The following is a 26,593-nucleotide window of genomic DNA, read 5'->3' as shown; positions in this document are numbered from 1 at the left end:
AAGCCTGCTTTCCAACACACATTGGATAGGGAGCAATAAAAAGTCTGCACTGGCATGGTCACACTGATACTCCTTCCCTATCATCTCCCTATTGGCTAGTGATGTTGTCTATCCAGTTCAATGGCCAATAGAGTGATGATAGGGAAACCATGTAGCCTAGGTAAGAATTTTCATATTACAGCAGTCCAGATTTTGATACTCCCCTGGAGCTGCATTACTGTTACACAGCATATGTGTAACAATAGACTAATCTCCCAGAGACATTGTACTCTGGTGCTGAGAAAGTAGCACATATAGTTGATTAAAAGGTAGTAGGGGATGAGGATGAAAAGATGAGTGAAAGGAAGTCTAACAACAAACTAACCTCTTATGTTTCTTATCAATGATGCCATGAGTATTAATATCAAAAATAGTCACATATGTTTGAGAAAGAACTCTTTTTAACCACTTGCCGGCTGCCCCATAGCAGTTTTAGTGCTACAAGGCGGCCACGCTGTGCACAATCACATATATGTGAATCTTCACTTCTGGGTAGGGGGCGATCGCCCTAGATGTTTAACCACTTCCCAGCCAATGTCATTAGTACAGTGACAGTGCATATTTTTAGCACTGATCACTGCATTAGTGTCACTGGTCCCCAAAAAGTGTCAGTTAGGCCCCTTTCACACTTGTACGTCCTGAAAGTCGTGCGACTTTGATGTGACTTTCCCGCACGACTTTGACGTGACTTAAAGCAATGCCTGTGTAATCTTGAGGTCTGTGGACCTCAAGTCGCATCAAAGTCGGACCAAAGTAATGTAGGGACTGCTTTGAAGTTGCACAGATATGAACGATACTCATTGGAAATCATGGGGTACCACTTGTCATGCGACTTTGCAGTCCCAATTCGCAGCACAAGTTGCACAAGTGTGAAAGGGGCCTTAGGGGTTTATTTACTAAAGCTGGTGAGTGTAAAATCAATCTCACTTCTGCAGAGAAACCAACCAGATTCTAACTTTAGCTGGTTCAATTAAGCTTTGGCAATAAAACCTGGAAGCTGATTGGTTTCTCTGCAGAAGTGAGACTGTTTTTGCACTCTCCAGCTTTAGTAATTAAAGCCCTAAAGCCTCGTACACACGATCAGACTTTCCGACTGGAATTGTGTGATGACAGGCTGTTGTCGGAAAATCCAGCCGTTTTCTATGCTCCATCGGACAATTGTTGTCGGATTTTCCGTGGACAAATGTTGGATAGCAGGTTTTAAAATTTTCCTTGGACAAATGTCTGTTGTAGGATTTTCCAAATGTGTGTACACAAGTTCCTAGGACAAAAGTCCAAAGTACAAACACGCATGCTCGGAAGAAAGGACGAGCCAGAAGTGGTCGGTCATGTAAACTAGTGATCGTACTGGAGAATTAACATTTGTGACGTGGCAAATTATGAAATCTCGAAATGCAGAGCACAATTCTCTTCTTCTTTAATTGGATAATAATGAAGCTACTTTGCTGGTGATACTGATGGAGTTATTGCAAACGAATTTTCAAATGCTTTTTTTTTCTAGTGATATCAAGAATAATATTATTATGCTTGTTATTTTTTCTTTTTTTGGTGTAAGTTACCACAACACCATTATCCCGTAGTTTTTAAGATCAAAGATACAACTATGTTGGTGTCCCTTGTTAATTTTACATTGTATATTTTAAAATGTAACTGCCTACTCCCAAATTGTCATTTGAAGTAAAACACATAGCCAAGTATTATTCTTCACAATTTTTTGTATTGTGCATTAAAAAAAGAAAACAAATAAAATTAGACATGCTATCTGCCAATAGAACTTAACCAAAAAGTGCATTCTATGCATCCAAAAATATAGAAAATATACCAAATCAAATCATTATTCAACCAAAAATAAAAGCAACATGCATGTGTCCTGCTTCTTAATATAGTGGGTCAACAATGCCAAGAGTTGGTGAAAGCAGGGGTCCGTCATCCGGAGATAATTCCAAAAATCATCTGGATTATTCTCCTGGAGCTCCCGCAGCAAAGGCATATGACATAATTGGTCACGATTAATAAAGCAATCAATTTTTGGTCCAAGAAATCCTCCTCCTCCTCCTGTTCCTGGACTGGACTTGGGTCAAAGCAATAACTCCAAGGTCAATTAAAAAAAACACGTTATCGCCTCCGATTCCGCAACATGGCTGGTTGACGAACGGCCATTCAGAAATGGACTGAAAAGCATGAAATTAAAAGCATGAAATGAAAAGCATGAATCAACACTCACCAAACTTCTACTAACAGGAAATTAGCAGAAGGAGCACAAAGGCGCTAAAGAGCTGAAAAAACCACGTAGTACGTCACTGTGTTCGTGTTTGTTGGCCGACAATTCCTTGCCGTTTGTATGCAAGACAAGTTCCTGGCCAACACCCTTCGGACAAGAGTCCGAGGTTTTGTCTGCGGAAAATCCATTCGTGTGTATGAGGCTTTAGTGTCAGAATGTCCGCCGCAATATCGAAGTCCCACTATAAGTCGCTGATAGCCACCATTACTAGTATAAAAATAAATAAAAACTCCAATATATATACCGGAGTTTGTAGACACTATAACTTTTGCACAAACCAATCAATATACGCTTATTGGAATTTTTTTTTACCAAAAATATGGAGCACAATATATTTCGGTGTAAATTTATGAACAAATTAGATTTTTAAATTTTTTTATTGGATATCTTTTATTGCAAAAAGTATAACATATTGTTTTGGTTTTTTTTTGTTTTTTTCAAAGTTGTTGGTCTTTTTTTGTTTATAGTACAAAAATAACAAAAAAACACTTGTGATCAAATGCCACCAAATTGAAGCTCTATTTGTGGGAGGAAAAAAATTACATAAACTTTGGGTACAATGCTGCATGACTGCACAATTGTCAGTTAAAATAACGCAGTGCCATATCGCAAAAAATGGCCTAGTCATGAAGGGCGGTAAATCTGCCGGAGATCAAGTAGTTAATGTAAAATCTCGTCTAAGGGCCCGTTCACACTGGTGCGCTTAAAACTGCGGTATGCATTTTTCAAAAACTCATATCACATTTTTTATGCATTGCGTTAAAATTTATTTTAATACATACATTTTAGATGCAATTTGCATGCATTTTCATCCCTGGTCACCTGAGAAAAAAATTAACATGCAATTAAAAAATGCACTGTGGTGCATTTTTGCTGCGTTTTCATTGACTGTAAAGAAAGGTATGTTTTTGGTGCATAATTGAAAAAAATGCAGCACAGATGAGCTGGAAAGGGGCCTATAAGCACAGGAAAAGTACACCAGTAAGAACTTACTAAGATTTTATTCCAAACCTCTTCCTGAAAAAAAGTAGTATTGGAGAGAGGGAAAATCTCCCCCACAGGACACAGAAAGCTAATTAAAACCTGACAGGGTTTCTAACCCTTCACTACTCTATCCAACATTTTAAATATGTTTTTGGTCAAAAATACACTTTAAAAGTCTTTTACCTCAAACCTGACTCTTAAACTCTGTCCTTATCTTAACAAATAACCTAACCCCAAAATGAGCCCTTAACATTTAAAGCAGTATTAAACCCAACAACAAAAATGTAATACTGTGCAGCTTAGTGATTGTTAAATGTAGTGGCCGGATTTCTTTTTTTTAGGCTTTTTTTCCTCCTTATTTTGACCTGGTGATCCAGCTAGTAACACACTTCTTGTCTGAGGGTGGCTCCACTCTGGGTGGGTGAGCAATGGAGACACCTTTGGACAGCAGAATTGTCAGTATGGGATGAGGGTAGTGTTAGATGCACAAGCAAATTTGTCTAATAAATCAAAGCCACCTAACACGTTTTCAGCAGTTACAGCAACATTTGTTTTCCTTTTGATTAATAAAAGCTGATAATTGTAAGAGCACCTGTCAGTCTTAAATGGTTTGCCTCAACCCTCTAACTTTTCTTAATCATACATCACGGGACACAGAGCCATAGTAGTTACTATGTGGGTTATAGGCCACCTTCAGGTGATGGACACTGGCACACCCTAAGACAGGTAGTCCACTCCCTATATAACCCCTCACACTACTGGGAGTACCTCCGTTTTTTCGCCAGTGTCTAAGGTGTTGGTCATGAGTAAAGATGTGCTGTGCTGAGCTCCACTGGAAGATTCCTTTGCTGGGGCTAGCTATGCAATCAGATCCATTCAAAAAGTGTCTTTTCTAGGCCGAATTGAATGGTACCCGGGCCTCGTGTCCGAAGAAATTAGGTTTTGCCTGTAACGCTTCTCTTTTTAGAGAGCTGGACCCCGGGATCCAGTGCTTTGGTGTTTTCAGCCATAAAGTTTTACTGGTGGGGTGCTTTACGGGTCCAGGAGTGTGGGTTCCCCGAGGGTCCCCGGTTCCTGAAGGTTTGGTAACGGAGCCCACCGTGAGGGGTGAAGATTGGGTCTGTCGGTTTTACCACAGAAAACCCTGCGGCGGGAAAGGTAAGTGGAGGTTTCTAAGGAACTTTTAAAATATTCTTATGAAATGTCTCATTTAAAAAAAGTAAATGTTGTCATACCTAAGAGTCACCACTGGGGGCTGTACAGAGCACGTACCTTGCCATGCTTTCCTCAAAGATCACGCTGTGCAGCAGAAACAGCAGGCTTCACTCCGGCGAGCAGCTCAGACCTCCGGTAAGATTGGGGGGGATTTTCTCCCACTAATCACCCCCCACTTGGACAAAGCTCTCCCCCTCTCCCTGGAAAGCGGGAAGCCAAAACGATCAGCGATGTCGTTCTATTTCTTTCACAGCCCCTGAACAGTCTCCTCCTCGCCATCCCCTTCCCACACACACGCCAATCCCATCGGATCAGAGGCCCACGCTCGCACAGGAAAACCCTCTTTTGAATGGAATGGGGGGCGCAATGTGATGGAAGGGGTGGGGCTTAGCGCAGCGTTAGCATGCAGCAACATCCAGCGTGGGAGTATGTTTAAAAGCTCCATTTTTGCTGGCTGCAGATGTCGGAGGGACACGAGCAAAAAGGGGCATGTAAGAGGTTGGTGACACAGGCATTCCATTTACACATTTACTAATAGCATCTGGCTGAGCGTTAATAGCAGTGGCAGTGGCTGGACTATTGCTCAAGCAGTGAATGCGATTCTTCTGGTAGTAGCTCTGCATTTGTGGATCGGGCTATGGTCAGAAGGGGGGCTAGAAACACCCCAAAAAATGGCTCAAGAGGGACTCCTTCAAGCTCAAAAGAGCCTAGAACCATCTCTAAAAAAATGGCATCCTTCCCTGAGAGTTCTGAGGTGACTGGTCAGGGTAAGCCATCTGGGCCGTCAGGTGTTTCCAACACTGCAACCCCTGTCTATGTTACTGACGAGGTTTTTTCCTCAACCATATTGGGGTTAGAGCAGAGAATAGCGGCTTTAATCGCATCCCAGAACGGGACTAAGCGCGATAGGTCCCCTTCTTTTACCCAGGACCCTCAAACTGAGGAATCGGGGGCAGGAGATGATGAATTTCTCTCAGGGGACCAGGAACAGACTGGTGACTCCTCTTCTGAGGGGTCAAATGCGGAAGGATCAGGTTCACAATCTGAAAGATTAATGGTACAATCTCTTACTGAATTGGTCCGCTCCACATTCATGCTATTTAACTGAGTCGGTCGATAAGCCTACTTCTTGTTTGGGTTTGCTAAAGCCTCCCCAAGCTGTTCATGCTTCTCCTATCCATTCATTGCTGGAAAAGCTTATGTATTCTGAGTGGGATCACCCAGATAAGCAGTTTTACCCTCCTAAAAAGTTTTCAACACTTTATCCTATGAAGTAAAAATTGAATAAAAAATGGGAAATTCCAGCAATTGACGCTGCTCTATCCTCTGTGAATAAAAGTTTGACTTGTCTGGTAGATAATGCTCAAATTCTTAAGGATCCAATGGATAAGAAGTTGGAACTCCTATTAAAAAACACTTTTTCTCTGGCAGGTTCAGTAACACAGCCTGCGCTGGCAGCAATTGGTGTATGTCAATCCGTGAGAGACCAGTTTAAACAGGCGCTCAAGATTATTCCTGATCAGCAGGCCCAAGAGTTGGCTGAGCTACCAGGGGCGTTTTGCAATAGACGCTATGAGTGATTCTATTCTCCAGGCCTCACACTTTACGCTTGGGCTGGTGCATATGCGTAGAATACTATGGTTGAAAAATTGGTCAGCCAAAGCGCCATGCAAAAAGCTCCTGGCTAGTTTTCCCTTTCGCGGTGAACGGCTGTTTGGGGATGATCTGGATAAATACATCAAAAGAATTTCTAATGGGAAGAGTTCCCTTTTGCCAGTTAGGAAAAGGAGAACAAACTAGAGTTCCGAGAGTCCCCGTCTCCTTGTTTTCTCAGATCAAACGTTCTTAGGGATCCAGGGAAAAAGAAGTCTCTCTTTCAAGCATTGGACCATCTTTTGTCTCAAAAGGTGATATCGGTGGTTCCCATGGAAGAGCAGGGATTGGGGTTTTATTCAAATCTTTTCACAGTATCAAAACCGAATGGGGATGTCAGACCCATTCTAGATCTCGAAGATCTAAAACTGTTTTTGAATATCCACTCTTTTCACATGGAGTCAATCCGATCAGTAGTCTCCATTCTACAAGGTGGAGAACTTCTAGCGTCTATCGACATCAAAGATACTTACCTCCATGTACCTATTTTTCCCGCTCACCAGAAATATCTACGTTTTAAGATAGAAAATCTTCATTTTCAGTTTGTAGCTCTGCCTTTCGGTCTAGCTACTGCAACTCGAGTGTTTACAAAGGTCCTGGCTCCTCCTCTAGCCAGATTAAGGGTTCAAGGTATAACGATTCTAGCTTACTTAGACGATCTGCTCTCGATAGACCAGTCGGTTGCCCGCTTAGACCAGAGTTTGGTCACCACAGTCAGCTACCTGGAGTACCTAGGTTGGATTCTCAACCTAGAAAAATCTTCCTTAAAATACTTGGGTCTGATCATAGATACAGCTCAGAAGAGGGTGTTCTTGCCCCAGGCAAAGATCAGTGCCATAAGGGAACTGATTCAAGTGGTCAAATCAGAGAAGAATCCTTCTATTCAACTTTGAGATTGTTGGGAAAGATGGTGGCTTCATTTGAGGCCGTTCCTTATGCTCAATTTCATTTGAGATTATTGAAAAACAGTATCCTATCAGCTTGGAACAAGAAGGTCCAAGCTCTAGACTTCCCAATGCGTTTATCTCCAAAGGTGCGCCAAAGCCTCAGTTGGTGGTTGATAGCCAAGAATCTGCAGAAAAGAAAATCCTTCCTACCAGTTACCTGGAAGGTGGTAACAACAGATGGCAGCCTTTTGGGTTGGGGAACAGTCCTGGAAGAAGCAACTGTCCAAGGGAAATGGTCCAAGTCAGAAATGACCTTGCCCATCAATATTCTAGAGATTCGGGCAGCACGCCTGGCCCTGAGGGCCTGGATGTTCAGGCTACTGAATTGTCCTGTCAGGATCCAATCTGACAATGCCACAGCAGTGGCCCATATCAATCACCAAGGGGGCATGAGAAGTCGTGCGGCCCAGAGACAGAGGTGAATCATATCTTAACTTGGGCAGAAAACCATATACCTTGCTTATCGGCAGTCTTCATTCCAGGGATAGAGAATTGGCAGACGGACTACTTGAGTCGCCAACAGTTGTTCCCAGGAGAATGGTCTCTTCACCCCGACATCTTTCTGACAATATGTCAAAAATGGGGAATTCCAGATGTGGATCTGTTTGCGTCCATGTTCAACAAAAAGATCGACAACTTTGTGTCAAGAACAAAAGATCCACTGGCATGTGGAACAGATGCCTTGGTATTCCCGTGGAATCAGTTTTCAGTGATTTATGCATTCCCTCCTGTTCTGCTGCTTCTACAACTTCTTCGCAGGATCAAGCAGGAAGGGATGTCGGTGATTCTTGTGGCCCAGGAGATCTTGGTATGCAGAGATCGTAAAGATGGCAGTAGGGGTCCCATGGACCCTATCGCCACGTCCAGACCTTCTCTTGCAAGGTCCGGTATTCCATCCTACCTTACAAACGCTAAATTTAGCAATTTGGCTATTGAGACCCACATTCTGAAGAAGCGTGGCCTGTCAGGTTCAGTGGTTTCCACCTTGGGTTAATGCAAGGAAGCCGGCCTCCAGAGTCATATATTATAGAGTCTGGAAGGCATATGTCTCCTGGTGTGAATCCAGGGGTTGGCACCTCAGAAAATGTCATAGGTAGAATCCTTGACTTTCTACAGATGGGGTTAGAAATGAAGCTGGCCTTGAGTACTATAAAAGGCCAGGTTTCGGCCTTGTCTGTATTGTTTCAAAGACCACTTGCTTCGCATTCTTTGGTTCGTAGCTTAATCCTCTGGTTAAGTCCCCCTGAACCCTTGGGACTTGAATTTAGTTCTGTCTGCATTACAGAAACAGCCTTTTGAGCCGATACAACATATTCCCTTGGTCCTCCTGACAAGGAAACTAGTTTTTCTGGTAGCCATATCTTCTGCAAGAAGGGTATCAGCGTTGGCCGCTCTTTCTTGAAAAGAGACATATTTAATTATTCACAAGGATAAGGTTGTATTGCATCCTCATCCTAATTTCTAAGGTAGTATCAGGTTTTCATCTAAACCAGGATCTTGTTCCCCTGTTCTGCGGAAGAAAGATCACTACATTCTCTTGATGTCTTGAGAGCTGTCAACGTCTACTTGAAAGTGACTGCTCTGATTTGGAAAACGGATGTTTTGTTTGTGTTGCCTAAAGGTCCTAAAAGAGGACAGGCAGCATCGAAATCTACTATTTCTAAATGGATTCGACAAGTAATTGTTCAATCTTATGGTTTAAAGAGGAAAATTCCACCTTTTCAAATTAAAGTGCACTCCACCAGGGCTGTTAGTGTCTCCTGGGCAGTGCATCACCAAGCCTCCATGGCTAAAATCTGCAAGGCCATAACTTGGTCTTCTGTCTATACATTTACCATATTCTATCAAGTAGATGTAAAAGGTCATGAGGATATCGCCTTTGGGCGCAGTGTGCTGCAAACAGCAGTATAAGCCCTCTGGTCTCATAGTGCCCTAATTTTGTTGTGTCTCCCTCCCTTCAGTTGGCATTGCTCTGGGACATCCCACATAGTAACTACTATGGCTCTGTGTCCCGTGATGTATGATTAAGAAAATAGGATTTTTATAACAGCTTACCTGTAAAATCCTTTTCTTTGAAGTACATCACGGGACACAGAGGCCCTCCCTTCTTTCTGGTATACACGTGTATTGCTTTGATACAAAAACTGAGGTACTCCCAGTAGTGGGAGGGGTTATATAGGGATTGGACTTCCTGTCTTAGGGTGTGGTGTGCCAGTGTCCATCACCTGAAGGTGGCCTATAACCCACATAGTAACTACTATGGCTCTATGTCCCGTGATGTACTTCAAAGAAAAGGATTTTACATCTAAGCTGTTATAAAAATCCTATTTTTGCTGGACAGCTTGGTCTATTAGAGGAAGTTGAAAAAAAACAGACTTACTGGCTGGATTAACAGGTGAAATGAGGGAAAAAATAAATAAATGCAGCCACCACATCTATAAATTGTTAAACTGCATTATAAGAATGTTTTCTTTTTTGTGTTTAATACCACTATAATCTCCACTGAAACAGTAAGCATTCTTTTGTAAGCGAAACACTATAATACCTGTCTTTAATGCTGATCTAACGTATCTCCAGAAAACTAACCTCCAACAGTAAATTAGCCCTTGTTCTATATTATTGCATTGTCCTAATTTAGGAGCAGATGGAATCCTTGTAGGTCAGTATCAGAAGATACCAACACCAAGTTAAAGTGATACTAAAGTCTTGTTATTTTTTTATTTAAAAATAACAAACATGTTATACTTACCTGCTCTGTGCAGTGATTTTGCACAGAGCAGCCTGGATCCTCTTCTCAGGTTCCTGGCTGGCGCTCCTGGCTCCTACCTCCTGTCGAGTGCTCCCACAGCAAGCAGCTTGCTATGGGGCACCCAAGCCAAGACAAACTGCAGCTCTGTGTATTCATTCAGACACAGAGCTGCGGTTCAGCCCTGCCCTCTCTCTCTTCTGATTGGCTAGCTTACTTTGATTGACACCAGCAAAAGCCAATGGCGCTGCTGCTGTGTCTCAGCCAGTCAGGAGGGAGAGTCCCAGGAGGCCAAAGCACTAGTGCACATCGCTGGATAGATATGGGCTCAGGTAAGTATTAGGGGGGCTGAGGGGAGCTGCTGCACACAGAAGGTTTTTTATCTTAATGCATAGAATGCATTAAGATAAAAAACCTTCTGCCTTTACAACCATTTTAAGAACACCAATAATCACTGATCCATTTTGCTGTTTAATGTATGTGTTTCAAAATAACATTGTCTTCATAACCCTAAAATAAATTGTTTTATTTCCAATGTTTAACAACACATTCATTAATTTACCAGATAAAATAAAAACAGTATGGGTTGATAAACTTCCTAACAAAGAAGCAACTGTGAAATCCTTTTAGCTTTAAGTGATTCGAATGCTGTTTGCCCTTCCATTAATTTCAAAATAGTCAGACTTTTCAAACTTGACCATTTCCTCTGCACCCGATATGATTTATACATTTTACACATTCAAAAAAAATGCTATTTATACTTGCCAATAATTTTGGGAGTGCTTTATATCATAGGGTTTTAGATATGCGCAATCACAAATATATAAGACCTAGAGCATCATTAAGTAGCTGCTTTAGTTAAGAAACTGTTATTAAAATTAAATAAACCGTTAATAGCTAAAATAAAATTAAAATTGTTCAAATAAAATTAAATTTGATAGCATTCATTTTTACCACATTGTAATCACCTTTTCCTTAAAATAAGTTTAACATTATAAAAGCACTTTTTTTTAAATTTCAAATCCCTGTTTATTCAAGAGGAAACAGTATATGCTTTAAAGCAGAATTGAACCCAAAAGCAAACGTTTATTATATTGCAGCTTACCAATTCTTAGATGTGATGGCTGTATTAATTTTATTTTTTTTAGGCTTTCTTTTTTCTACTTTCATCTGCTGAACAATCAATTAAGTCTGCTGTTTTTCACAAACTCAAGCTCTCCAGCAGAATGTATCAGTTTATATGGATTAGACATACCATATAACATTGACAGAGTGATTAAAATGATCAGCTTTCATTTATTCATATAAAACCTTTATCCCAAAAGTTTAAAAAAAAATGATGTGTCTGAATATAAAGTATGAGCTGGAGTTTGGCTTCAGTTTGTTAGTGCATCTAAATCTGCTAATACATTTAACAGACTGACAATGCTGCTATCTGCTGCGCCTCCTATGCTAATTTTTCCAGAGTTGTGTCTCACTAATACAGGAGGTGTGTTACTGGCTAGATCACTAGGTTAAAACAGAGGGGAAAACAAAAAAACAAAGAAAATAAAACTGATGATTGGTAAGCTGCAGTATAATACATTTTTGGTTTTCAGTTTAATACCGCTCTAAACTCTAGGAAATTAGTTTGAGCATGCTAATGAGCCAGGTTTGCCAATGTGCATCATACTAAGTTTTAAGATATAGAAGAAATAGGAGGTCAACGTATAAGGGAGCCAACCAGTAAAAAAGAAAAGTATTGTTTTTTTTTAATTGACACTCCTAATAAAAATTTAACACGTATTAAATAAACATAGTTATTATAATTCATAAAGAACACAAAAATATTACAGAACACATTCATTTTTAATCTATCTTCTAGGAAAACATGGTCTTTTATTTTTGGCTGTAATAGCACAAACATAAAATCAATGAATTACTATGTTTTTTTTATAAAAATATTGACTTTTTACCATATATATTTTACCTCACAATGCAGGACCTATTAAAAAATGTTATGATTTCATATTGAGATTCAGGTTTATCAAGATGTGTTTTTTTTTTTTTTTTACAGAAAGCATTATGTGTTTGCAAGTGGATTCCTGAGAAAACAAAGAACCAGCTGTCTGTACTCCCACATTCGTACAGTTCACAAGTACATACCTCGAAGAGCTGTACTATATATACCTGGAAATGATGAAAGAAAAATAAAAAAAATAGCTACTCTCAATGTAGACTGTGCAGTGCTAGACTGTGAAGATGGTGTAGCTATCAATAAAAAGGTATGTAGTTAAATTTTGTTTAAATAGAAAAAGATCTTTGGCAAATGTCAAATCTAAATATAAAAAAATTCAGTTGCTTTATAGTAACTTCAGTGTTATAGAAAAGGTGCTAAATGGTTAAGCCTAGCATTTTTCACCAGAAGGTTTTGTACAATTCAAGGGTCTGCAGTGGCATGGCCTGTATGGGGAATTTGTTGTTTAAAGAATATTGATAATTTTACTTTGCAAGTGAAAGGGAAGTCAAATTTCACAGGGGAGGGGTCTTGCTGTAATAAAGAAATGTTCAAGGCTTCTTATCGTAATTACCCTTGAAATTGTTCAAGAAACCAAATTTGTTGAATTCTTTGACGAGATCATCAGCATATGGGCAATTTATAATGATGATTAGCAAGCTGGATCTCTGGTATGTTAAAATCATCATGTAGTACATTGGCCAGATGCTCCATGGTAAGAATATATAGCAAAGGAGATAAGGGCAGCCTTGGCAGATGCCATAGCAGGTCTGTATAGACTCTAAAAGGAGTTGATTGGCAAAAACTCCAACAGAGGGATTGTGATAAAGGGCTAGTTTTTTTTGGGAGAAAATTGGGGTCCATTCTCAAAATCAAAAATCTCCAATCCACACTTTCTAATGCCTTTTTTGGAATCATTATAAATATATCAGGCAGTGATCTTCTGACTTTGGGCATGTTCAATTAAAATAATGTTTTATAGCCTACTTAATCTAGGTGGATGAAATCAGGAATAAGTGGCTTGAGCCTATTAGCAGTTATTTTGAAGTATACTCTTATCTCAATGTTTTTGAGAAAGATGGGTTTACAACCACTGCAGGAAGAGGAATCTTTACCAAGGTTTTGAATAACTATAACATGAGCCCTAGGGGCTTTAGTGGGAAATGGGTAAGAGGGTGATATGTCACTGAATGTTTTAGTGAGAAAGTAGGTAAGGGCATCCCGAAAAAAATTGTAAAAGCAGAAAGAAAAGTCACTTGGACCCAGGTTTGTAATGTAATTCATTTCTTCCTCTAGAAAGGGGTTTTCCAGTATTTCATCATCTGGTGCTATATTAGGGAAGGCAGTCTCTTCTATATAGTCCTTAATCTTAGCTGTAACAGATAAAGAGTCCACATCCCTAAAATTACCTGGGATATTTTATCGTTTTTTTTTCTAAAAACAATAAAGGAGGTAATTGTGATCAGATTATGGGTAGTGTGACCTTTCGGGTAATTCAGCAACAGAATAGAGGTGATAGAAAAATAAGTAATTTCTAAGGCAGGGTCTGTATGCTAGCAGGTATTTGAAGGATAGTGTCAGGATCAGGTTTTTTTTTTCTGGAATTCTTCTAGATTTGCAATTTGGTGTAGGACGTCATGTATATAAGCCAGGCAGAATTTTTTCAGCCTTGTACCATGTTATATATTATATATATCAAATATTTCTGAGGTACAAGACACACCCTGCAAGGGATCATCCTTTAGTTTCCAAGACCATGCTTGCTTCCTAAGTTAAGATAGAATAAGGGTCAAATAGAGAGGAGCATGGTTGGACCATAAAATATTGCCTATAAAAGAGATGGGTTAGAATGTCAGGCCGCATTGACTAATAAATAAAAGGGTTAATTTGGTTATAGGTAATATGTGCAGGGGGTAAAGAGTATCATCCCTTTTCAGTGGGGTGGGCGATCCTCCAGAAGTCCAAGTGATGATAGCACAGAAAATATTTAAGTCTCTTCATTTGGGATCTGGAGAGAGAGCTCTTTCCCACTAAGGAGTCCAGGTAAGGGTCCTTCACACCAGTAAAATCCTTTCCTATTATGATAACACCCTCTGCAAAGTTCATATGATTTGTGAGGTATTGAATACTTGACAGTGTTCTTGGTTAGGAATGTACAGATTCGCATGCATATATTTTTTGCCATCAAGGATCTGTTTTCCTCTCAAGCAGATGATATGACCTGTCCAATGTTTGCCTTTATCTAACTAATCTCTTCATAACAGTCTAAAGGGGTCTGGGCTCTTGGATCCAAGAAGGCCTTTTCAGTAAGAAGCTTAGTATTGGGAGAATAGGGAATTGAAAATACCCCGAAATGTGGGAATGAGCTTCTACTGGCCTTTGGCCTCTGAATGGCCCAGAATGCTAATATGTTTTTTGCAGTTACATTTTTCATAATAATCAATAGCCGATATAGCATAATCTGTTCTGCAGGCATTGGCTTTGTTGCATTCACCTGAGTCTACATTACAGTCACCAGTTGGGGATACTGGCTTTACAGAGAAGAGATTCATTTTTTGGTGTCCGATAGTTGCCCATAATCATTTCTTGTAGGTAGTAAGTGACTGTAGGCTTGTAAGTCCCGAGAAGCTATTGAGGTGAGGTCCAGAGATGATTCCACATGTGATTCTGAAGTGTAGTGAAGAGACTCCTGGGAAGTGAAGAGGCAGCCACTAGCTTGTGCACAGTAGAGGGAGGGGGAAAAAAAGTTTTGGATACCACTGTGGGTTACAATCTGTGGTCTCAAGGTGTACACAAAAGATTTCTGTTTCTTGCATTTCCCCATCATGGGCAGGAAAACAAGTATAACCTGATGTGCTGGTGGGGCTGTCTCAGCCCGCACTAGCAAAGAAGGGTGATTTTAGCAGTTATTCCCTATTTTAATTGCTTGGTTTTAGACATGGAGTAGTGAGGTTAAATGATCGCTTATTTATCACTTTGGAATAGGGATGCAGCACTTGAATCTCGAAAAGGTTGGTTTCCAAAAAGCATAAGGGAATGTATACTTTTTTACATGTTTTGTAAAAATGCAAAGAAAAGGCATTTTTCTTAATCTTACATCACAGGACACAGGGTATTTTATATTCGTGACTACTTGGGTTATGCTACCACCTTCAAGTGAATGGACACTGGTCAAAAAAAAGCCAGGATCCCCAGCTCAGGCATATCCCCTCCCAGCTCAGCAAAGCATTATTATTTTTTATTTTTTTTGCTAGTGTCCTTTAGGTGATGAATGGGCCTGTGGAGCTTCTTTTAGGATTTATTTTAGTGGGTATCGCACCCTTATGTTCCTGGCCTATTCTGTACATGCCTACTGGGGTAGGAAAAGGCTTAATCTGGATTGTTTGCCTGCGGTCCTGATGCTAAGAGGGGGTGCAGACCCCACACGACAGAGCAGGGATGGGCAGTAAGGTTACCAATCAGCACCAGATCCTGCAGGCAGCTATCCCTCTGGTACTTGGTATCCTGTGATCTTGCTGACAGGGAGCTCTACGGATCCATAGCAATGATCCCCTCCCTGAAGGGAAGTTAAGTCGCTGGTGGCCCTGCAGACCATGCCCACCATGAGGGGGGAAGATTGGGCATATGGCTCTGCAGATAGAAATGATGAGTGCTTCAGTAAATGGAGGTATGTGGCAGTCCCCCTGTATTCCCCGTTACTGGTGCTATGGCTATTGTGTGCAAGGGCTGAAGCATTACGCTTCCATAGTGGTGTTCAACAGAGCCGATCTCTAAGAGAGCCATTTTGTGTTCTCCTAGACAGTGATCACATGTTTGTTCAGCAGCAGTGCACAGCTCCAGCACACCTCCAGCTTGCCTCTAGAACTACTGCAGCACAGCTCCAATGCAACAAATTATGAAACATGTTTTGTGAGATTACTTGACCCCCTACTGAGTTTTCCCTGCAATGGCTCCCTTAAGGTTCAGTTGAGATTTGAATCCCTGCCCTTGTTTGGTATTTCAACTGTTTTAGGGGCACAAACATCTGGCTCGTTTGTGTCTAGTGAAGAATTTTCTGCAGTCTTTTCTGGTTTGCAGGATCAGCTCTAAGTGGGTCCTCACAAGTTTAGAACACCTGGGACACAAACATGGGTACTCTCCTCTGGTGGGATGAGATGTCAAAGCAACATCCTCTGGATGAGGAGGAGGAAGCCTTTGAGAACCAGGAATCCATGTGTATGAGTCCTCACAGCTGTCTCAGACGCAGAAGAGTATGGTAGGCTTCCTGGCAAACACAGTGCTTGCAAATTTGAGCTTGCTTTTTCTGGAGTCATCTTCTTCCAAAGTCATGGGATTTGGGTCCCAGCAGCTTCCTAAAAATCCCAAATCCTTTCCTGTGCATCCTCAAGGAAGGAAGTGATGCATGCTTATATGCTGACACAGAGAAGGTGTTCTCACTAACAAAGTGTGTCACTCAGCAGTACCCCATGGAGGAAGAATTCTACAAGAAGTTTGATTCTATAGCTGTTGAACCAGCTATTTTTTTTACTTCACTGGGACCCTGACATTCCTGAATCCTGGTCTCTGAAGATGCCACAGATAAGTGTCCCTCTTTAAGGCATCCTTCCCTCTAGTAGGAGCGGCTCTGCAGCCTGCAGTAGGAGTTGCCCTCAAATCTTTGGCAAAACGTAAGCTTTATTCCAGAAAATCAGACCCATGGTATCCTGCCATATGGCATATGGCAGTTCCTGGAAGATTTTGTGAGGGCCTTGATTTTTTTGGTGGATGTCTTTAAAGACTCTATACGGCAGCTTTCCCAGTTGGGTGGCATGTTGATCTATGTTTGAAGGATCTCATGATTTAAGTGCTGATCAGTGGAATTTTTGTGAAAGAAGCAACTTGAGATGTCTCCCTTTGAGGGCAAGTGCTTGTTTGGACTGTTCTTGGATGCCTTCACCCAGAAGGTGACTCTGGCTAAAAGCACACTCTTAGAAGAAGAAAGTGAAAATGACAACCCTAGCCAAAATTATAAACCACTGGTACCAAGCCATTATTATAAACCCGCACTGGCTGAATTTAAAAATACATTCACTGACTTTCAATGAATGCATAGCTGCATTAATTACCCTTTCCAATCTGGAGTTGTACTAAATTTAGAGAGGTGTGGAAATTTAAAAAAGACAAAAAATGTGTTTTGTTACATTTTGTTTTTTCATAATGTATCAATAATGTAAGGCTACTGTGTGATGTTTACTCAGTACAGCAAACGCAGACTTCTTATCCAGAAAAATCTGTTAAAGTCCATTTTGAAAAATGTCAGCATTCTTGATTGTAAGCCTAAAACAACCTTAGTATCTATAATGCTGTGCATTCATTTGGTCATAAAGTCAGACACTAGAGTGCAGGCTTGATGATCACAAACACGCAGTGTTTATTCTTTTTAGTGCCAAACTAGCACAACTTATTAGTGTGGAAAAAAGTATTATAGATGTAAGAGAAATTATCTTCCTTCATTTGCCATCAATGATGAGCGCTTCAAATTGGGATTAATAAATGCAAACATGGCTTAATCTGTTTAAATTTTGCTTAATCTTCCTCAAATGTAAACAACATTTGCGATGCCTTTGAGATGGAAAATGATTGGACTCCTGAGACACTACTTATCCTGTTCAACATTTTCATTTCACAACTTCAAAGTGAAATTTATATATTTATAGAGGGTGTTAAGTGTAGCTAGATGGAATTTGTTTTTTGGCTGTTTAGTTAAAACCAAGAGGGATTAAATTAGAGTTTATAGCTCTTGGTAAAATGTATATTTTCCCTACTGCCAAATAAGATTTTAGATCACTGAAAACATAATCCTATTACTATGTTGATAGATGCAATGACATTACATCTTACACATTTTTATGGATTAACTGCAAATGTATTAATAATGACTGTTTTCTATTAGCCCTTCAAAAGTGACAGTAATTGACACAATGTACTACAATACATGGATTCTCTTAGTTGGCAGCATAGTGAAATGGCCCTGTGCTTTCCACCCGACAAACCTAAACTCAGGGGACATAATATTGTATTACAATTATGGAAATGGAAGACAGAGTGAAACAAAAAAGACTGCCACAAGCTGCCATCAATGCCACAAGCAAAACAAGGAGAGCAAAAAAAATCTTTGTTATTAGTTATATAATAAGACCTCTACAAAGAAACAAAATTAGTTGCTTTGATACCTCATTTGTGATATTATATTTTTAAAAATACCTGTATAATTTTTAAAAGAAGAAAGAAGAATAAAGTGTCACAATGTACTAAAATCGCCCTTACACCAACCACATTCTCACTTCATTTAAATCTGAATAAGTACATTAACCTTAATTAAAATTCTTACATAGACTTTGCTTGAAAAAAAATTGGCTATACTTCAGCTTTAAAGGAAAAGTATGGTATTCTAAAAAAAACTGTAGTGCTGGTAGATTTTTCAATCTACCGCTTATAGGTAAATTTAGTGGGTTACTTGTTCATACATAGTCAGATTTAGCCTCTGTTCCAGTTTGGCTGTGTTGCATGTAGTTTCACACTGTGCCTGTGGGTGTCGTTGTCGCCATGGGTCGGTGTTGGAAAGGCAACATGTTAAAGTGTATGAGTGCTCCTCTGTCCCGGAGATAACTCGGTGGAGGTGGTCCTCCGAGTTGCATTCTGGGAGAGGGTATTTGTGGCACAGACGCCATGTTTTAGAGTCTCTTTCGTTCCACCTGCTGGCCCTCCTGGCCGACAGGTATGTGTTAGGAGTACTACCTCGTGGTCCTCCGACTGGGAGGACCACGTTGCTGCAGCGTGTGGGTGGGCCCAGAAGCCTTTCTGGGGCCTACCACAGCGGCGAAGGAATGGTCCTGTGCTGTCTGTCCTGCGGGAAGAAGTTGGACAACTGAGAAGATCCCAGGGGAGGACCCGTCATGGAAGGATCATGCAGAGTGCTGGTCTGGAGAGGGGCCTGGTGACTCAGTTGGAGGACACATCCTAAAGTTAACCTACCACACAGTACTGCCGGGTCGGCTTAAAGGTTCTAGTGCTTTGTTTGCTGTTCATCATAGACCATTACATCCTGTGGCAGAGGATCGTACGTGTTTCTATTACATTCAAGTCTGTGGCAGAGACTTTTGTTCGTGCTACATATCGGCTGCTAGGTTAGTGAGAGAAACCTATCCGGATGGGCAAAGATTCAACTCTAAAAGGAGAGTACATTCATCTGCAAGATTCCAATTCATAATACTACACTAAGAAAAGGTATTTGAACTTCCCTGCAACTCTTATTCTACCTCTTTCCTGCTACTTCCTTCAGTTACTCTTTATTAAAACCTTGGAAACTCAAGTGTCCAGTGCCTACATTGCCTGGTATTAAGCTCAAAGGGACCCTAGACCCGGTTCTGGTGAAATTGAGGTAACAAAGGTGATGGTAACAGCCCGCTTTAAACCAGCAGCTCCACCATGAATTATTGCTACAAAACAAACAAACACGTATATATCGGTGTGATGCTACTCTAAGCCTGAGAACTGATTACTCAGTTCTCAGTCAGCTCTGAGCAGAGAGCAGTGACTGTCAGTTGCTTCTCTTATCCCTGCCCCTCCAGCACTCACTGGAGCATCAGGCTGGGGAGGGGGTGGGAATGGCTGGCTGAGGCTCTCAGGGTACACTGATTGCCTGAGCCAGCTGTCAGTCAGGTGGATGGATCCTGACATTATTGTTGTGATCCTTCTAGAGCCTGGACTGGCTCTATGTTGTTGGCCAACATCAGTTGACTTATTTTGGGTCACGGGAGAGTGCAAGTGCACATCTGTAACTTAGAAGATAAGTAAGGCCAAAGAAGCTTTTGCCATACTTCTCTTGTAATGTCTCTATTTATCCCCAGCACAACTGATTGGATTCTTGTGTTAATCCTCTCTCCCCTAGTCTGAGCTCTGTTGTGCAGTGAGGGCAAATGGTTGACACTAAGTCAAATTCAGGTAATTAGACTGCTTGTATTTAACCACTTAAGGACAAGAAGGATTTACCCCCTTAAAGACCAGGCCATTTTTTTGTGATACAGCACTGCGTTGCTGTAGCTGACAATTGCGCAGCCGTGCGACGCTGTACCTAAACAAAATCTATGTCCTTTTTTTCCCACAAATAGAGCTTTCTTTTGGTGGTATTTGATCACCTCTGCGGTTTTAATTTTTTTGCGCTATAAACAAAAAAAGAACGACAATTTTGAAAAAAAAGCAATATTTTTTACTTTTTGCTATAATAAATTAACTCCCAAAAATTTGGAAAAAAAAAATGTCTTCTTCAGTTTATGCCAATATGTATTCTTCTACATATTTTTGGTAAAAAATGAAATAAGCGTATATTGACTGGTTTGCACAAAAGTTATAGCGTCTACAAAATAGGGGATAGATTTATGGCATTTTTATTATTATTATTTTTTTACTAGTAATAGCGGTGATCAGTGATATTTAGCGGGATTGCAGCGGACAGATTGGACACACTTGACACTTTTTTGGGACGTGACATTTATACAGTGATCAGTGCTATAAAAATGCACTGATTACTGTATAAATGACACTGGCAGGGAATGAGTTAACACTAGTGGTGATCAAGGGGTTAAATGTGTATCCTGGGAGGTGTTTCTAACTGGGGGGGGGAGTGTACTGACTGGAGGAGGAGAGAGAGATCGCTGTTCCTGATCACTAGGAACAGCAGATCTCTCTCTACTCCCCTGTCAGAACAAGGATCTGTTTGTTTACATTGACAGATCCCCGTTCTGGCTCTCTGTGGAGTGATCGCGTGTGGTCGGTGGACATTGCAGCCACGCACATTGGCTCCGGTGCTGCTCTGTGCGCGCGCGCGCGCCCAATGTATCTATTGCATGAACCAACGTACACAGCTACAGAGATTCCGACAATAGAGCCATGATGGCGGCTGGTCGGCAAGTGGTTAAGGATATATTATTCGATTACAGAGGAACATTAATGTGCATTATGGATATTCTATGTCCATATATATATATATATATATATATATATATATATATATACTGTATTTATCGGCGTATAACACGCACCCCAAGTTTAGGAGGGAATTTTAGGGAAAAAAACTTTTTAAGGGAAAAAAACTTACATTTAAATACCCATCAATGCAGCCTTGTCAGTGTCATCTGTAGCCTTTCAGTGTCATTTGCAGCCTTGTTGTGTCATCTGCAGCCTTTCAGTGTCATTTGCAGCCTTTCAGTGTCATCTGCAGCCTTTTAGTGCCATTTGCAGCCTTGCCCAGTGACACTGCAGACTTTTCAGTTTTTAAATATGGCGCTTTCGGCTCCTCTCGTAGTGATGTGGGCGGAGCCAAGCGCCGCCGACATTCATACATAGCTGAGTGTACTCGGAGCTAGCCGAACCTAGCCAGGTACCCTCGGCTATGTATGAATGTCGGCGGCACTCGGCTCCGCCCACATCACTACGAGAGAAACCGAGAGCCGCGGACATTCATACATAGCCGAGTGTACTCGGCTAGGTTCGGCTAGCTCCGCTTCGCTCACAGTCACGCCCAGTCCTGTGTTATGTCCATCATAGGGCGGGACTGGGCGTGACTGTGAGCGGAGCTAGCCGAGTACACTTGGCTATGTATGAATGTCGGCAGCTCTCGCTCCTCCGCTCACAGTCAGAGGGGGGATCGGCGTATAACACGCACCCGCGATTTTCCCCTGATTTTAAGGGGAAAAAAGTGCATGTTATACACAGATAAATACGGTATATATATATATATATATATATATATATATATATATATATATATATATATTAGAGCTGCACGATTCTGGCCAAAATGAGAATAACATTTTTTTGCTTAGAATAAAGATCAGGATTCTCGCAGCGTAACATCATCTTGCACATTTGCAAGAAAATTGCAAGAAAATTGGGCTATCTTTAGTTTAGTTTTTTACTGTTTTTTTTATTCATAAAAGTGTGTTTTTTCAAAAAAAATTTGCGTTTGAAAGACCACTGCACAAATACAGTGTGACATAAAATATTGCAACAACCGCCATTTTACTCTACTCTAGGGTCTCTGCTAAAAAAAAACATATAATGTTTGGGGGTTGTAAATAATTTTCTAACAAAAAATACAGATTTTAACTTTTAAACAACAAGTGTCAGAAAAAGGTGTAGTCTTTAAGTGGTTAAACTTCCCTCATTTACAGACCGAAGTTCATTCCTTTGATCTAAAAGGACGAAGTGTTACACTGTTTCTCCTTATCTCCTTCTAAGCAATGTTGTCATAAACTTGGCAGGATGCCTGTTTTTTTTTTTTAGACAGCTGTCAGCTGTGAGCAGAGAACTCTGCATAGTATCGGGAAAATGCCTTGTTAAGATCGCGAGGGGGGAAGAATAGTGATCTAATTCTGTAACAATTAATAGTGCAGCTCTTATATATATATATATATATATATACACAGTGGTATAAAAAGTCTACAAACCCCTGTTAAAATGTCAAGTTTCTGTGATGTAAAAAAATGAGACAAGGTGAAATCATTTCAGAACTTTTTTCACCTTTAATTTGACCTATAAACTGTACAACTCAGTTGAAACACTAACTGGAATATTTTAGGGGAGAGTAAAAATAAAAAACTGAAATAATGTGGTTACATACGTGTGCACACCCTCTTATAACTGGGGATGTAGCTGTGTTCATAATTAACCACTTAAGCCCCGGACCATTTGGCTGGCCAAAGACCAAAGCACTTTTTGCTATTCGGCACTGCGTCGCTTTAACTGGCAATTGCGTGGTCGTGCAACATGGCTCCCAAACAAAATTGACGTCCTTTTTTTCCCCACAAATAGAGCTTTCTTTTGGTGGTATTTGATCACCTCTGCAGTTTTTATTGTTTACACTATAAACAAAAAAAGAGCGACAATTTAAAAAAAAAGCAATATTTTTTACTTTTTGCTATAATAAATATCCCCCAAAAATATATAAATAAACATTTTTTTCCTCAGTTTAGGCCAATACGTCTCTTACATATTTTTGGTAAAAAAAAATGCAATAAGCGTTTATTGATTGGTTTGCGCAAAAGGTATAGCGTCTACAAAATAGGGGATAGTTTTATGAAATTTTTATTAATATATATTTTTTTACTAGTAATGGCGACGATCCGTGATTTTTATCATGACGGCGACATTATGGTGGACAGATCGGACGCTTTTGGTGCTATTTTGGGACCATTCACATTTATACAGCGATCAGTGCGATTAAAAATGCATTGATTACTGTGTAAATGTGACTGGCAGTGAAGGGGTTAACCAGGAGGGGGTGCGGCAGGGGTTAAGTGTGTCCTAGGGATGTGTTCTAACTGTGGGGGGGATTGGCTATGTGTGACACGACACTGTTCACTGCTCCCCATTACAGGGAGCGGTGATCAGTGTCCTGTCATTAGGCAGAACGGGGAAATGCTTGTTTATATCAGCATTTCCCCATTCTTCCTCTCCGTGAGATGATCATGGGTATCCCCGCGGCCATTGAGTCCGCCGGACCCGCGATCACACTCACAGAGCTCGCGGCAGGGTCGGCACGCGCCTACACGGTGGCAAATTTAAAGGGACGTACCTGTACACCCATTTGCCTGTCCGTGCCATTCTGTCGACGTATATGTACATGCGGCGGTCGGCAAGTGGTTAAGCAATCATGTTCAAATTCATGTTAAATAGGAATCAGTACACACCTGCCATCATTTAAAGTTCCTATAATTAACCTCAAATAATGTTCAGCTGTTCTAGTAGGTCTTTATTGGCATTTTCTTAGTCGCATCCTACAGCATAAGCCATGGTCGGCAGACAGCTTCCATAGCATCAGAGAGATCTCGTTGTTAAAGGGTATCAGTCAGGAGAAGAGTACAAAAGAATCTCCAAGGCATTAGATATACCATGGAACACAGTCATTATCAAGCGGAGAAAATATGGCACAACAGTGACATTACCAAGAATTGGACGTCCATCCAAAATTGATGAAAAGACGAAAATTAAACTGATCAGGGAGGCTGCCAAGAGGCCTACAGCAACATTAAAGTGATTGTAAAGGCTCACTTTTTTTTGTTTTAAAATAACAAACATGTTATACTTCCCTCCTCTGTGCAGTTGGTTTTGCACAGAGCAGCCCAGATCCTCCTCCTCTTGGGTCAATCTTTGCTGCTCCTAGTCCCTCCCTCCTTTGCATGCCCCTCAGCCAGCAGCTTGTATATCCATTCAGACACGGATAAACATCCAAGCCGGGCTAAATTTAGCAAAAACACATCTGATGTCTGAAAAGTATGTGGGAAAATGTGTTATGCTCTGATGAAACCAAGGTTGAACTTTTTGGCCATAATTCCAAAAGATATGTTTGGCACAAAAACAACACTGCACATCACCAAAAGAACACCATACCCACAGTGAAGCATGGTCGTGGCAGCATTGTGCTTTGGGGCTGTTTTTCTTTAGCTGAAACAGCTAAAGAAATATGAACAGTTCCAAATAGCAGTAAATATTGGCACAAAATCTTCAGGCTTCTGCTAGAAAGCTGAACATTAAGAGGAACTTCATCTTTTAGCATGACAACGACCCAAAGCATACATCCAAATCAACAAAGGAATGGCTTCACCAGAAGAAAATTAAAGTTTTGGAATAGCCCAGCCAGAGCCCAGACCTGAATCCATTTGAAAATCTGTGGGGTAATCTGAAGAGAGTTGTGCACAGGAGATACCCTCACAATCTAAAAGATTTGGAGTGTTTTGGCAAAGAAGAGTGGGCAAATATTGCCAAGTCAAGATGTGCCATGCTGATAGACTCCTACCCAAAAAGACTAAGTGCTGTAATGAAATCAAAAGGTGCTTCAACAAAGTATTAATTTAAGGGTGTGCACACTTGTGAAACCATATTATTTTAGTTTATTTTCACTTCCCTCAACCTAAAACATTTAAGCTTGTTGTGCAACTGAGTTGTACAGTTTAAAGGTCGCATAAAAGGTGGAAAAAGTTCTGAAATTATTTATCTATGTGTCATTTTTTTACATCACAGAAACCTGACATTTTAACAGGGGTGTGTAGACTTGATCTCTGCCTCTTTAAGAATAAATACAGGGTTAGATTGATAGGTTTTGTGTAAAGCAATACAGTGATATGAACACTTCTGTGCAGAGAACCTTAGGAAGGAATATAAAATAGATTTAGCTATTAAAAATTAGGCTTGGACAAGACTTCCAAGAACAAAGGAGCCTCCAACAGAGTCCAATGGGGACTGGTGGACTCTGTTGACAGGAGCAGCATATTAGATCCAAAAATAATTTATAGCAATTATTTTTATGTGGTGCTATTGTCTATATATCCTCTTAATGTTCTCTGCTACTAAAAGTGTTGGGTTGTACAACCTTAATGTGTGCCTTTTATCTCTATATACGTAGATACCCGCCAGCACACCTAAGGATCATCAATTTCTTCCAAACGTTGTTTTTATTCAAGAAAGATCACATCACAAAGGGATCCTGCGTGGCTCCGAAACATTGCACTACACTGCTTTTTGATGTGATCTCTCTTGATTATTAAAAAACGAGGGTTTACAACCCCTTTGATGATCTAATTTGCCATTGTTTTGTTTATTATATATTTATCCATTGTTCTGGTTCACTTAAAAAAAAAAATATCCACAAAGCATCTCTATTTTGAGTGTGAAAATAAACCACAGAGTGCCTTTTTTTTTTTTTTACGAAGTGGTAATTGATTGTCCAAGAAATGTCAACAGTGCCTTATTAACCCATTGCCAATAATGGCTAAATGGATATGCTCACACATAACAGTAATTCGTCTAAAGGTTTTTCTCACCATAGACAAAAGTGAGAGCCCATACATCTGTCTGGCACCATCATTTATAGAAGCTTTGATGATAATAAATACATATTCTAAAAAGAATTTGTGTTACAGCTTACAGTTAAATAGGTCATTAAGTGATCACTTTTCTTATTTAAAAATGCAATATTCAAAATTTCTTCTCATTAGGTTGGTGTTCCTAAAATGATTAGTCTTTTGTGTGCTTAGAAAGATATGTGTGGTGGGCAAACATAAAAAGCTGCCGGTAAACGCACTTAATCCGTAGGAAGGGAATCAAACATACAAACGAACACGCCTGCTCTTCCCTTTTCATGTTCCGTGTGAGCTCTTTGGATTATCCTGTTTGAGTGAGGAAAGCCATTGACAATGTTGATGGTCAGAACAAATGATTACTCAACACAAAAGTGTTAAGAAGGATTACGTGTTTGGTTTGTCATTTTGTGATACAGCTGTAGGACACAGTCAAACTCTTGTCGAATTGTTACCAGCTGAAAATAGTACAATAGATGTTTCTGTATGAACACTACCTATTCAGGAGACTTTTTTTCAAGAAGTACGCTAAGAGTAACCTTTTGTAAACAGGTCTTTCAGGAAGCGTTCCAACATAGACTAGGTTATAAGAGCTGTCATTTCATTCTATTATACCTTTATTCCCTATACTAATGCATCACACAATCATATCTTACATTTCACAGTTTCCTTGTTTTACATTCTCTGGTTTGTACTGATTTGTCTGGCAATGCAATAGTCATTTAATCCTTGTAGTAAAAAGGCTATCTGTGGCAGGTAGATGCTTGTTGAAGAGGAGTGATGAGATAATCATTCTTGGGAGCTTTTCCAGAGCCATATGTGTTGATGACTAGTAAT

The 26,593-nt window shown here is 40.3% G+C and overlaps 1 protein-coding gene across 3 annotated transcripts in view; it reads left to right on the top strand.

Annotated features, from left to right (window-relative positions):
• CLYBL (citramalyl-CoA lyase) overlaps positions 1-26,593 on the top strand; it is a 576,732-nt gene that overhangs the window by 342,476 nt on the left and 207,663 nt on the right. For all 3 annotated transcript variants that reach the window (XM_073614445.1, XM_073614447.1, XM_073614444.1), the window contains exon 2: positions 11,922-12,129. In XM_073614445.1, coding sequence (XP_073470546.1) covers positions 11,922-12,129 — 208 coding nt within the window. The remainder of the gene's footprint in view (positions 1-11,921; positions 12,130-26,593) is intronic.

Source organism: Aquarana catesbeiana, linkage group LG02 (assembly GCF_042186555.1).
Source record: "Aquarana catesbeiana isolate 2022-GZ linkage group LG02, ASM4218655v1, whole genome shotgun sequence".
NCBI lineage: Eukaryota > Metazoa > Chordata > Amphibia > Anura > Ranidae > Aquarana > Aquarana catesbeiana.
The sequence above is the reverse complement of the archived record's forward strand: the minus strand, read 5'-3'. Positions and strand labels throughout refer to the sequence as shown.